This window comes from Panthera onca, chromosome C1 (genome assembly GCF_046562875.1).
Source record: "Panthera onca isolate mPanOnc1 chromosome C1, mPanOnc1 haplotype 2, whole genome shotgun sequence".
NCBI classification, from domain to species: domain Eukaryota; kingdom Metazoa; phylum Chordata; class Mammalia; order Carnivora; family Felidae; genus Panthera; species Panthera onca.
This window is the reverse complement of record NC_138346.1, coordinates 103,015,986-103,030,075: the sequence shown is the minus strand read 5'-3', so window position 1 is coordinate 103,030,075 and position 14,090 is coordinate 103,015,986. Positions and strand designations below refer to the sequence as shown.

Below are 14,090 nucleotides of genomic sequence, written 5' to 3'. Positions count from 1 at the left end.
TAAATAAAACGTAGGGGTGCCTGGGTGGCTCAGTCAGTTGAGCGTCTGCCTTCAGCTCAGGTCATGATCTCACGGTTCATGAGTTTAAGCCCCTCATCGGGCTCGCTGCTGTCAGCACAAAGCCTGCTTCTTCAGATCCTCTATCCCCCTCTCTCTCTCAAAAATAAAAAATAAACATTAAAAAGATTAAAATGTTCTACATTTTACTTATTTATTTTTTTTTAAGTAGGCTTCATACCCAGTGCTAGGCTTGAACTCCCGACCCTGAAATCAAGACCTGAGCTGACATCAAGAATTGGACACTTGGGGCGCCTGGGTGGCTCAGTCGGTTAAGCGGCCGACTTCGGCTCAGGTCATGATCTCGCGGTCCGTGAGTTTGAGCCCTGCGTCAGGCTCTGTGCTGACAGCTCAGAGCCTGGAGCCTGTTTCAGATTCTGTGTCTCCCTCTCTCTGACCCTCCCCCATTCATGCTCTGTCTCTCTCTGTATCAAAAATAAATAAACATTAAAAAAAAAAATTAAAAAAAAAAAAAAGAATTGGACACTTAACTGACTGAGCCACCCAGGCGACCCTAAAAAGTAAAACATTTACAAGTTCTTACTGCTTGGTCCGTGATACTAGCTTGGTAGTTTCACGTAAGTCACAACATTTATATGCTGTTGAGTTTAAGGAATCATTTGAAAGACTAGAGGACCCTAAACCACGGAAACATGCCACCTTTAATTACTGCCCCCGATGCACACGTTCATTTGCTCTAGATGCCGGCTATACATTTGTGCCGCTCCTTTCCTGAGCCCCACGCAAACCAAGTGAGCAGTTTTCCAAATAAATCTGTACAGAAACTAAGGGAGGAAAGCAGAGTATGAAAGCCAGGCTTCAATAGGGTCAATAGTGTTTTCCCCATTTTCAGTTTTCTAGACTTGCCATCACTTTCTCCAAGAGTCAAAAGTCTAGATTTCAACATTTTGTGAGACAAACTTGAAAAAAAAAAATAATTTAGGCCTTCCGTTGAAAGTTCCCTTTGTTGGGGCGCCTGGGTGGCTCAGTCGGTTAAGCATCCGACTTCGGCTCAGGTCATGATCTCGCGGTCTGTGGGTTCGAGCCGCGCGTCGGGCTCTGTGCTGACAGCTCAAAGCCTGGAGCCTGTTTCAGATTCTGTGTCTCCCTCTCTCTCTGGCCCTCCCCCGTTCATCCTCTGTCTCTCTCTGTCACAAAAATAAATAAATGTTAAAAATAAAAAATAAAAAAAAAGATATTTAAAAAAAAAAAAGAAAGAAAAGAAAGTTCCCTTTGTTGATGGTACCCACGTCTGCCAACTGAAAGGGGAAAGCAGGGGCACCTGGGTGGCTCAGTAGGTTAAGCGGCTGACTTCGGCTCAGGTCATGATCTCGCGGTCTGTGGGTTCGAGCCCCGCATTGGGCTCTGTGCTAACAGCTCAGACCCTGGAGCCTGTTTCAGATTCTGTGTCTCCCTCTCTCTCTGGCCCTCCCCCGTTCATCCTCTGTCTCTCTCTGTCTCAAAAACAAATAAACGTTAAAAAAAAAATTAAAAAAAAAAGAAAGGGGAAAGCATTTATACCCTTTCATTATTTTTTTTTTTTAATTTTTTTTTAACGTTTATTTATTTTTGAGACAGAGAGAGACAGAGCATGAATAGGGGAGGGGCAGAGAGAGAGGGAGACACAGATCGGAAACAGGCTCCAGGCTCTGAGCCATCAGCCCAGAGCCCGACGCGGGGCTCAAACTCACGGACCGCGAGATCGTGACCTGAGCCGAAGTCGGACGCTTAACCGACTGAGCCACCCAGGCGCCCCTACCCTTTCATTATTAATATAGATCCCTATGGTTTAGGGGTGGGATGATTTTCTTTCCTGCTAGAATTCATAGAGACTGGGTCAAGATATTAGCTCAACAAAGGGATATTAAATCAAAGCAATTTTAACTATAAAATGTGGTAGAATTTTTCATATAGTAAACATTTAGGCTGTTAAGTGACAGCAATTTTTTAAGTCAGCTTTGAAGCAATTTTGAAATGCAAGTTCACGACGGCTCAATAATCCCAAGTAGGGGCCAAAATGAATTAAAGCACAAGTGTGTTGATGAGCTCAAGTTGCCTTTGTTAGAAAGTTTCCACAAAATGCTGCTGCTCCTTCAAGTCAACTCTGACTTTGGGATATGAGAAATGAGTCTCTAGAATGAATAAGGAACGTGTTTCCCTGGATGAGCTAAGAAATGGGAATTATTCTCTTTGGGTAGCGAGGGCTCCCAAAAACCCCTCTAAAGATCAATTTTGTAGTCATTCTGGTACCTTCTTTCTAACTCAGGTATAGCTGGTCGGTGCGCCCTTCACACAGAGACTCTTTCCTGGCACAGTTCAAAAAAGGACCTGGTTGCTGTCTATGCTGGGCATCTGCGCTGTCGATCTTTCCCTCCAGTGCTAGTTTAAGGATGCACCTTCTCCCATGGCCCACATGCTTTCAACTGTAGGACAGTGAGAGAACTGAGTTTTATTCAGACATCCTACTCTGACTTTGGCCATTCCCACACTTTCTAAAATGAGGCATGAGGTTCAGTTCCTAAGGAAAAGAATCCTTTGGTAAATTCTTAAACTTGTGTAAAAGTTCCAGAGGCTAAAATATCCTGGCTTTGGAATGGTGCAGCCAGGGACAGGTTCTACTGGTGTTGTTAATGTGACCCTGTGGTCTACACAGCATCTGTATCCCTGAGATAAACTCAAGAGTTCCACTTGCTTTAGATCAACATGGCTGCTTTGTCTATGGCACAGCCCAGAGTGAAAAATGGGAAGTGACAGGGAATCCAGGGGAGGACCCAGGTGACTTTCACATAAGCTTGTCTAAAGCACACTAACCAAACAGTCAACAGAGTCAGCTTGGGGCAAGGAAGATCAGTTGATGCTCCATGGAGAGAACAACCGGTCAACTGACTGGGTTTGTTCCAGATTTCAACCAGTTATTTGGTAGCAGGTTGGCACCGCTAGAGAAACCACAGAGTATGATGAATTAATATGAATTGTTTAGAACCACAAAAATGGAAAGATACCGAATTTCAGTACCTAAAAGCAGCAAGTTCTTCTTCACTTGCGCATATAGGAAGGGGAAAATCGTATTTTATCGACAGCACTCTCTAAGATATCACGTGATCACGGAATTTAATCAGCCAGGGTGGTGAGACTAGTTATAAAGCAGAATTTCAAACTACAAAAGGGAAAGAGAGTTGAAAGTCCTCTGCACCCCAGTGTTTGATTTAGAGATGTTGGACAGAAACCAGAATGCAACTTTTGGTTATTTACAGAAGCTGTCAAAAATACATTTTACCAGATCTCGAGCCACCATGGTTGTTTATGGGTAGCTGGCAAATGTCCACGTGGGATTTTATCTCAGCAAGGAAAATTTACAACCGTCAAATCCAGCCAGTGGAAACAGGGTTGATGAATATATGTGAGTCTACTTCATGACCTTGTGGAAAATGTGTGAAGACTATCCCGTCCTCGGAGAGGCGCTATCCAGGCCAGACTTGCTTCTCTCCAGAAGCAACCTCAAAGTAAGAAAGCAAACTTGGTGGTATTAAATGCAGGCCCTGTGACTTCTAGCCATTTTGTCTAAATTGATTCTATAGGCAAAGGGAAAATATACCCTCTGAATCTACCTTCTGTTTGGATTTATATTTTCCCATCACCTTTGTCTTTGTAATTTTTCTTTAGCTGTGGAAATGGCTGCTTTACTCTAACATTTACAAATGTAAGTGCCCATTGGAACTCTCATACATTGGCAGTAGAAATTAAAAATGGTGCAGCCACTTTGGAAATTAGTTCCACAGTTCCTTGAAACACTACACATAGAGTTCCCATATTCCCTAGCAATTGCACTCCTAGGTATACACCCAACACAACTGAGCACATGTAGCCACATAAAAACATGCACACAAATGTTGCATTATCCAAGGTGGCCCAAAAGTGGAAACAATCAACATCCATCAACCGATGAAGGGATAAATAAAATGTGGTACCGGCACACAGTGGAATATTACTTGGCAATAAAAAGGAATGAAGTGTTGATACATGTTGTAAGTTAGATGAACCTGGGACACATGATGCTAAGTGAAAGAAGTCAGTCACAGAAGACCACGTAATGTATGCTGCCATCATATGAACGTCCAGAATAGGCAAATTTATAGAGACAGAAAGTCGGAGTCTGCTTGAGACTAGGAAGTTTGAGGGGAAAAATGAAGAGTGGATAATGGGTTTCCTTTTGGGGTAATGAAAATGTTCTAAAATTGATTGTGGTTATGGCTGCATATACTAAAATCCATTGAACCATACGTGTTATTTTATTTATTATTTATTTTTTTTGAATGTTTATTTATTTATTTTGAGAGAGAGAGAGATAGAGAGTGAGCAGGAGAGGGACAGAGAGAGAGGGAGACTGAGAATCTCAAGCAGGCTCCTCACTGTCAGTATGGAGCCTGACACGGGGCTTGAACTCACGAACTGGGAGATCATGACCTGAGCTGAAACCAAGAGCCAGACGCTTAACCAATTGAGCCTTCAGACGACCTGAACTGCACATTTTAAATTAGTAAGTTTTATGACATGTGAATTATATCTCAACAAAACTTGTTTTTTTGTTTGTTTTTTTTAAGTGTAAATGCCAAGACAAAAGAGCTCCTGATCCTGGACTTACAGCCACACCCTCCTCCCTGCCCTGCCCCTCTGTGCACTTGCCACTGGGCCACTCTCCCCAGCTGGGGCCCAGTACCTGCCTGGCTGTTCCAGAGCTTCACACACGCCCCTTAGCTGCTAGCCCAGCTGCTCAGTGTCGGAAGGCCACCTTCAACTTGGCGGCCGCCTTCCTGCTCCAAGCTTCTCATCCCGATTTCTCTATATGCTGTCTACCTTTGCTCCAGTGTGAGCCAACCCGTCTGGGTCTCACGTGTGTGTTACTTAGGTAAAAATCTCTTGGGTGATGATGATGATGATGCTGGCGATAGCTAATATGAATCAGGAGCTACATGCTAAGCACCGTTCTTAGTACTCGTAAGTATTAAAAACTTACAAATGTTGTTAACTATTAATAAGTCCTACTTTAACCTGCTTAATCCTCCAGAACAACTTTAAGAGGCAGAGACTCTTACGCACTGTATTTTACAGATGAGGATTCTAAGAGGCAGAGAGAGGCTGTCATTTTTCCGGGTCACACAGCCAGCATGCAGCAGAGGGAGCCTGGAGTAGACACACAGACAGAACGGCTCCAGAGCCATCAGTGGATCCGTGCTGTGGAACCCGACCCTTGGCTGCCTTGTCTCCTTTTCAGTGTTTTTGCTGAAAGTCCTCAGAGGCCAGTCAAGTAACAAAAAGGAGTGAGGAGCAACTCACATACAGCCCTGTGAGTTGTTAAGGAGTGGTGGGGACTGCGGTGAGCTGGCAAAGGCACTGCCCTCTAAATAGGCAGCTTCAGGTGCGCCCGGGTGGCTCAGTCGGTTAAGCGTCCGACTCCTGGTTTTGGCTCAGGTCATGATCTCATGGTTTGTGAGATCAAGACGCAAGTCAGGATCTGTGCTGATAGTGAGGAGCCCGCCTGGGATTCTCTCTCTCTCCCTCTCTGCCTTTCTCTCTCTCTCAAAATAAATACATAAACTTTAAAAAAAAATAAAGAGGCAGCTTGTGTTTTATCTCCATTGAACTAACTGTGATCATGCAGGACCGTGGGCCCAGTATTGCTGGATCTTTTCTTTTTTTTTTTTTTTAATGCATTTTAAATGTTTATTTACTTTTGAGAGAGACAGACAGCATGAGCAGGGGAGGGGCAGAGAGGCGGGGGGGGCGGGCAGAGGTCTGAAGCGGGCTCCACGTTGACAACAGTGACCCCGTGAGGGGCTCGAACCCATGAACCGTGAGATCATGACCTGATCTGAACTTGGATGTTTAACCAACTGAGCCACCCCGGCACTTTTCTTTTAAAAAAAAAAAAGTAAAAATCTAAATTTTTATGTGAAATCTTTTGATTTTTAAATGTTGACAGCGAATTCAAGGTTTAAAAAAAAACAAAACCAAACTGTGCGGGCCACCACCATCTGAAGGAAACCAAACAGGTCAGCAGTTTAATTAAATCAGAAGCTACAAATTGGGGGTCAGCAGGTCCAATTCAGAGTGGATGAATGGACGCATGAATGGATGGATGGATGGATGGATGAATGAATGAATGAAGCAATGACAAGGTGGGGACTAAAAACAGTCTTCAACAGACAAGCTTTGGTGGACTTCGTTCTCTTCCAACAATCTAAAACCTCCTTAGAAAACCATGCGGGGATTTAGGTTTTCCATGAGGAGGCACAAACGGAGAGGCCGAGGATGCGGAGCTAAGGTGGGAGCACAGAGAGCCAGAAACAAGACTGCAAGCAGTCAGGCACCCCCATCTCTAAAAGACACCAAGACAGGTGGACGCAGGGCAGAAGGAGGTGCTGACTGGAGTTGCCCTGGGGCAGGGCGGGGCGGGAAGGAGAGCCGGGTGAGGCGGGCACAGAAGCAGCTGGGACAAGTGTAGAGTTCAGCATGCGACGACGTGCATCCCTGTCTAGTCCCCGCCCCAATCTCTCAAGCAGCCCCTGCAGAAACCGAAGGAGCAGTGTTGAGGGTGTTCCGTGTGCATAGAGGTGGCGGGGGGGGGGGGGGGGGGGGGGGGGGCTCACACTGAGGCAGAGAAAGAGCCAGAAGCCCACTGCCAGAGATGTCCCAATGGGCCGCACAGGTGAGGAAATACTGTGATAAGAACAAAAATGAGGCCTCAGGGAGACTGGTGGTCACGAATGAGGCGATCGCTTCTCATGGGTCTGAGCAGCAGCTGGGAACAAGTCTCCCCTTGTAGGGAGGAATATTTCATCACCAGTAATATTTAGAATTGTTGGGGTATGGCGCTATTCAAAAGGAGTCTGACTTCTAGAAGGTTTTGTCCTCTTCAAATATTTTTCCACGGGGGCGTCTGGGTGGCTCAGTCGGTTAAGCGTCAAACTTCGGCTCAGGTCATGATCTCACGCTTTGTGAGTTCGAGCCCCGCGTCGGGCTCTGTGCTGACAGCCTGGAGGCTGCTTCGGATTCTGTGTCTCCCTCTCTCTCTGCCCCTCCCCTGCTCATGCTCTGTCTCAAAAATAAACAAACACTAAAAAAAAACAAAAAAAACCAAAAAAAACCCAAAACAAACAAAAAAACCCCACAACACCTCAGTTCAGAGATATTCTCCTCTAGAAAATCCTGTCTGAGCACTTCCCACCCCCTGTCCCAAATGCCCTCACTTCCCACTGCACTGGGTTAGATGTCCTTGCTCTGAATACACCCACATTAGACATTAGGATTGTCTGCTTAGTCATGATCTCAGCTCTTAAGCACCTCTGTGTACTCAGTACCTAACATGGTGCGTTGCACCCACTGGTATTCAGTAAACATCTAATGAATGAATGAATCCCAAATAAAGAACCCACCCAAAGGGTACCTTCAACCCTCAAGGTAGCCTAGAATGAACAGAGAACATTGAAGGTGAAAGCCATTTCAAATCCTTCCCTCCTGCCCTATAACCAGATGTTTTTAGATTGAACGAAGCAGAAGACAGTTTGGACAGTTAACAGTTGTTAAGTAAAGGGCATAAAGCCTTGGGAGGATACTGCCTGCTGCCAGTATGTGTGAAGGAAAAAAGGAGCATGCTTATCCTTTGACAGAGTTTTAAAAAATTCACACCATTATACACAGTAACTCAGTTTAATAAACTGTTTAGCTGAAATTTTCATTCTGATTATAAATGAAGGGCATTATGTACAAAATAGTTTGGGAAAAGCTTCTCAGTAAGTTGGTAGATTTATGTATTAAGAATCAGACTAATGTCTGCACTATAAGCTACATTGTTTTCACCAGTTTATTAAACCATTGTTCTCAATTCCTTTTTTTTAACTTTTTTTTTTAATGTTTATTTATTTTTGAGAGAGAGAGAGAGAAAGAGACAGAGCGTGAGCAGAAGAGGGCAGAGAGAGAGGGAGACAGAGAATCCAAAGCAGGCTCCAGGCTCTGAACTGTCAGCACACAGCCTGACACGGGGCTGGCACCCATGAACCATGAGATCATGATCTGAGCCAAAGTTGGACGCTTAACCGACTGAGCCACCCAGGTGCCCCTGCCATTGTTCTCAATTCCTAAGCTTGGCTTATGACCCAAACAAAAAGTAATTTGAAATTTGTGGAGGGAAAAAAGGAAAGAAAGAAGGAGGGAGGGAAGGAAGGAAGGAAGGAAGGAAGGAAGGAAGGAAAGAAGGATTCAAGAACTAGGAAGTTAGATAGTTCCTACTTTTCTACCACTTTGATTTTCATAAAAGTCACTATAGTCACCCATTTAAAGGAAATAGCTATATTTGGCCTCAAAATGCATAGAGTGAGTGGGTCCTGCCAGGAGGGACTCAACTTTGCAGAGCACTTAGCACTGACAAGGACTGGGTGAAGACAGGAAGGGTTGAAGAGGGGGAGAGAGGAAATACTGGGATAGAGCTCTGGCAAAATGTGTTCCGGAAAATAAACAGAGGGCTGAAGAGCAAGGGGGCAAGAATATATGTCAGTGAAAATGTCAAAATCTGATAATACCCATCGTTCGGCAGTGGTATAGGCAGAGAGGAATTCTCCTGCGCTGCAGGTAGGCGTGTGAATGGGCATAGCCATTCTGGAAAACAAGCTGGTGTTACAAAGTTAACAGTGAACTTGTGGTAGACCATCCACTTGTAGATGCATACCCTGGAGAAACTCTAGAACATGTGCTCCACACCACTTGCAGGGATGTACATCAGCAGTGCTGGTCAAAGCAAGGCACCTGGGTGGCTGAGCATCTGCTTTCAGGCTCGGGTCACGATCTCACTGTTCACGAGTTCATAGTTCAAGCCCCGCATCGGACTCACTGCTGTCAGCACAGAGCATGCTTCTTCAGTTCCTCTGTCACCCCCACTCTCTGCCTCTCCCTCGCTCATGCTCTCTCTCAAAAATAAATAAAACGTTAAAAAAAAAACTAAAATAAAAAAAAAAATCGTGGTCAATCCATTCAGTGGACACCAACTGTAGCTATGTGAGTTAACATGGCGAAACCACAAAACCCTAATGTGGAATAGAAAAAGCAAGTTGCAGGAGAACTTACATACAGTAAGATTCCACTTATATAAAGATCCCACGCTGGCAAAACGAAACAATGTGTTACTTAGGGGTGCATGCGTATGTGGCAAAACTACTAAAATACATCAAAGAAATGATTATCACAAAAGTCCAAGTAGTAGCTGCAAAGTTACTGGTAATGTGTTATGTCTTGAAGGCAGTGTTCATTATATTATTACTGTTTATTTATTTATTTATTTATTTTTAATTTTTTTTTTTAATGTTTTATTTATTTTTGAGACAGGGAGAGACAGAGCATGAACAGGGGAGGGTCAGAGAGAGGGAGGCACAGAATCTGAAACAGGCTCCAGGCTCTGAGCTGTCAGCACAGAGCCTGATGCGGGGCTCGAACTCACGGACCATGAGATCATGACCTGAGCCGAAGTTGGCCGCTTAACCGACTGAGCCACCCAGGCGCCCCTATTATTACTGTTTAAACCTTACACATGACTATATATTCTTCTGTGTGTATTATTTATTTGTAATTCTTAAAGAATTTGAGAAAAGAAGTATAGACGGATGGAGAGTCAGAGGTCATGGGAAGGTGTATGGGCTGGGGGGCGGGTACAAGGAGAAGGTTACACGTCGGCTGAACTAAGGCCACTATTTCAGAATTAATTTGGGGGTTTCGCTCAAGGATGCCAAATGGTACTACAAAGGAAGGGCCATGAAGCTATACATATTAGTCTATAAGCGCTCCCTCATCCCAAAGGGTTCAGCTGGCTCTCTCTCTATCTAACCCTGCTATCTGGTCATTAGCAATTTGTACGCACCCTGCTCAGTGCTGCTGCAGGCACTTGAACTTGCTTTCACCCCCAAAGCATGCTGAAACCCAGTCTTTGTTCACCATCCGGACCTATAGCAAGAGACATCTAGTATCTGCCAGCTACTGGGTGGATTAACACCCTCCAGTGGCTAAATCACCTATAAGATATAGTCCAGGCTCTCTGCTGCCACCATGCCTTTGTACGTGCTATTTCCCCGCCTCAAATGTCATCCTCATATTCTACCACCCTATGGAGTCCTCTTAGGACAACCAGATGTCACCCCCAGAGAAGTGAGGAGTAATCACTCCCATTTCTCCAGTCAGCTTCATCTTCTGGGCCTATATAGGACCCCAAACGTGTCTCTAATACATATAGCACTTAGCGATCGATGTAATTAACCGATGCCATGATTCTATCCCCATTAGACTCTGAGGCATTCAGAATCAGAACCTTTGTCGATTTACCTTTTTGCCATGGGTGATATTCAAAGTGTCAATCAATCGGGACTTCTGGGCAGCACTCAAGTAGAGTGGCTATAAGGCTGAGGCCATGTCCTGCAGATGTCTCCCCCCGACCCCCAAATTGCCAGGTATCAACAACTTAGTGGCTGAATCATTAAAAGGTGGCACGGAGGGCAGGAAAGGGGCCAGGCAGCTGGGATGGAGGGACGGGAGCTCAGGACAGTATATATTTCCCAACCAGTATAGAAGTATTAACAACTGGCATGGCCATTATATAGCTTTATCTAACAGCTCAGTATCCATCTTTTTATATCTTTAGGGACAGGTAGAGATATTTAGGTATGAGTAGTAAATATTTAATAAATATTTACTGGAAAAAAACAACAACAGGTACATGACACGGGAGACTATTTTCCCAATAAGACAGGGTCGAGGAATCTGAGACGTGGCTTGGACAGTAACTTTCTGTTCTTTTTGCTTTCCCATCCAAAGCAGAGTTTGGTTAATGGATGGGCACAAAATCCAAGTTGGTCCAATAAGACTCAATCCTGGGACTTTTGCTTGAACACCCCCAACCCCTCCAGTCCCTCCAACCCCTGTTGCCAACAGTGTTTAAAGCTTCTGGCAGCTTTCTTACCCCTGTGAAGGGGAAGCCTCTTGTGAAAGAAGCCTGCAGAGAGAGAAGCAGAACCAAGAAATGGAGAGAGGCAGGTTCCTGAAAGCTGATTTAAACCCCTAGAACCAGCCATGCCTGAAGATCCACCTTGCAGCTTTCAGTTAAATGGCCCAATAAATTCCCTTCCTTGCTCACGATATTGTGACATGGGCTTTTGTTTTTGTTTTATCTTTCTGACTATTAAGTCCAGGCTAACTCAGCTAGAAAAATACAAATCTAGGAAAAATACAAATCTCAGTTTCTGTTATGCGTATCTCTTAACTTTTCATGACCTATGACATTTTGGTAGGTCATCTTGGTAACTCACCTTTCACCAAGGAGAACATTTGATAGATTTATAAATGAGGGAAAGTCCAGTGTGTTCATGACAGGATAGGCATGGATAGGAATGAGCAAAGTGTCATCTCCCTAAAATTAATGGGAAAAAAAGTCAAGTTTATCATACTGGAGGCTATAATTTTCAAAGGTGAACTTGTAGGCACTTTATTGCTTATGTTGTTTTCTATCGTTAAAAATATTTCCTTAAGAAAGCTGAGTGCTTAAACAGAACATTAGACATACTGAGCTTTCTTAGCTATAACCAAAATGTAGGCGATTCTAAGCACATTTCATTGAAGCGATATTCACTATTACCCAGGGGAGATGATGCCTTTGTGTAGACACAAAGACAGTAATCTATCGGCTTCTATTTCAGAAAATTAGAAGAAAACACAATCGGCAGTAGCCTGAGAGGAACAGAAACCATGATGGCAGCAGCTGATCCAGATGGCATCGAACAGTAAACAATGAACTGGTATAGGGCACATCTACTTCCAGCCCTGCCTAACGTATGACCTTGAACAAGACCGTTAACCTCTCCAGGCCTCGATTCTTCCTTTGCAAAATGGGAATAATTTCGCCTTCACTTTAAAGGTATTTTTTTTTAATTTTTTTTTAACGTTTATTTATTTTTGAGACAGACAGAGACAGAGCATGAACAGGGGAGGGGCAGAGAGAGAGGGAGACACAGAATCGGAAGCAGGCTCCAGGCTCTGAGCCATCAGCCCAGAGCCCAACGCAGGGCTCGAACTCACCGACTGCGAGATCGTGGCCTGAGCTGAAGTCGGACGCTTAACCGACTGAGCCACCCAGGCGCCCCTAAAGGTATTTTTAAGAATGAAAGCCGGTGCTGGCCTGGAAGAGTTAAGAGCACTGCATAAATGCAAGTATCATTATTAGCGCTACCATTAAGTAGCAGCAGACGTGCTGTGGCGCTCTGTACGCCTGCCCTCGAGATTTGTATTCTTGGTACAGATACTCCTTCTGAAAGCAATACTCTAATTTTTAGTTGAGCTTTTTTATTTTCTGTTTAAAAACTGAAACTCACTGGGGCGCCCGGGTGGCTCAGTAGGTTAAAGCGTCTGACTTCGGCTCAGGTCATGATCTCCCAGTAAGTGAGTTCGGGCCCCACGCTGGGCTCTGTGCTGACAGCTCGGGACCTGGAGCCTGCTTCGGATTCTGTGTCTCCCTTTCTCTCCGTGCCCCTCCCTCACTCGTGCTCTGTCTCTCTCTCTGTCTCTCAAACATGAATAAATGTCTCAAAAATTTTTTAAAAATGAAAAAAAAAAACTGAAACTCATTGATCACTAAAACATACTCTTCCAGTTTTAGTTATGAAAAACTAAATTTAGTTCACCCGAAGCCTTCTTGACTTGCAAGAGCCGGACGTGGGAGAGAAAAGGGAAGTGTCGGGGTGGGGGTGGGGGGGACAGTCTGAAGAGAGGGATTGACAGCACATGGAGCTGGGCTCCGGCTGGAGGCCACGGGATGAATTCACTGGCTTAGAAGAGGCTCACAGGGACTCACATGGCGCAGCCATCTGGGGTCAGGCCACACAGGCGCCCACCTCCCTGCAGACCCCCAGGGCTGCCTCTGAGGGCCTTCCCACAGGACACCATCCGGTCCCTGGGGTTTATAATCACAAATTAGGGGTGTTGCTAATTTTGTAACCTAGCACTTAAAGGAGTATGTCGAAGCTACTTGAAAAAAGTCCTTATCAACTCCTAGCGCTACACGATAAATGAGGTTTCTAGGCCAGGGCAGGCAGGAAACCTACAGCAAATGATGTCTCACGGCTCTGCCCTGGTTCTTTGTGACTGTCACACCTGGGGCCCATGTCACTGGACAAGGACCCTCGTGCCACTCACGCCAACTGCCCAAGGAACACACGCACTGGGTGAGAACTTCACTTACCGTATCATTTCTTCATTCTTCCCTCAGGATGGAAGTCTTGACATCCTTCTGCCCCTTACCCCAAAAACACCAATTTTAAGAAAACTTACCTTACAGTGAACCCGAATGCAGTCGTAATAGTATCGCCACTCATCCGGAGAAAATGTAATGGTGATTGTGAGGGACAAGCCGGGGACAAGGTGGTGTTCCTAGAACACAAGTAGGCTGTCATGGGGACAGGCCCCAGAGCACACAGACAGCAGGGCTGTACCCCGTCCCAAGCCGACCTACCACCCAGGAAGCCACAACCTAACAAAGAACACAGTGGAGAATAGGTAACCGGACCACACTTACCTTTTTCACATACTTGATCTGAAAGTATTTGGTTTGAGGGGGTAAAATATGCACATGTGTGTCTTCATTGGAAATATTGACCAGATGCTGCGAGAAACAGAGAAGCATTCAGAGAAAACACGGTCTTATGTATCTGCGTACTTACCTCCGCATTTATTTAGACCTTACCTTGTTCCTGAAGGGATTTGAGGAGATAGAATTTGTTTAACTTTCAAAAAGATTTGAAATGCATCACACCCCTTTTAAAGAATAATAAAATAAACATAACCCCATTTAAAGGACAATAAAGCACACCCACGTGCCTTCTGCCCAGATTAGGGGCTTTACGAGAGCCTATAGCCCCCAGGAAGCTATCTGCTTAGGCACATGTCCCTCCTCCCCAGTCCTGACCAGTTACCTTGTGTGCCTTTTTGTTGAACTCTGTTAACCTCAA

General features: G+C 44.9%; 1 protein-coding gene across 3 annotated transcripts in view; it reads right to left on the bottom strand.

Annotated features, from left to right (window-relative positions):
- The window catches only part of CFAP221 (cilia and flagella associated protein 221), a 104,315-nt gene that overhangs the window by 77,799 nt on the left and 12,426 nt on the right, over positions 1 to 14,090 (bottom strand). For all 3 annotated transcript variants that reach the window (XM_060625507.3, XM_060625506.3, XM_060625505.3), the window contains 3 exons: positions 13,658 to 13,744; positions 13,414 to 13,512; positions 11,400 to 11,500 (listed from right to left, as the gene is read on the bottom strand). In XM_060625507.3, the coding sequence (XP_060481490.3) occupies positions 11,400 to 11,500; positions 13,414 to 13,512; positions 13,658 to 13,744 (287 nt within the window). The remainder of the gene's footprint in view (positions 1 to 11,399; positions 11,501 to 13,413; positions 13,513 to 13,657; positions 13,745 to 14,090) is intronic.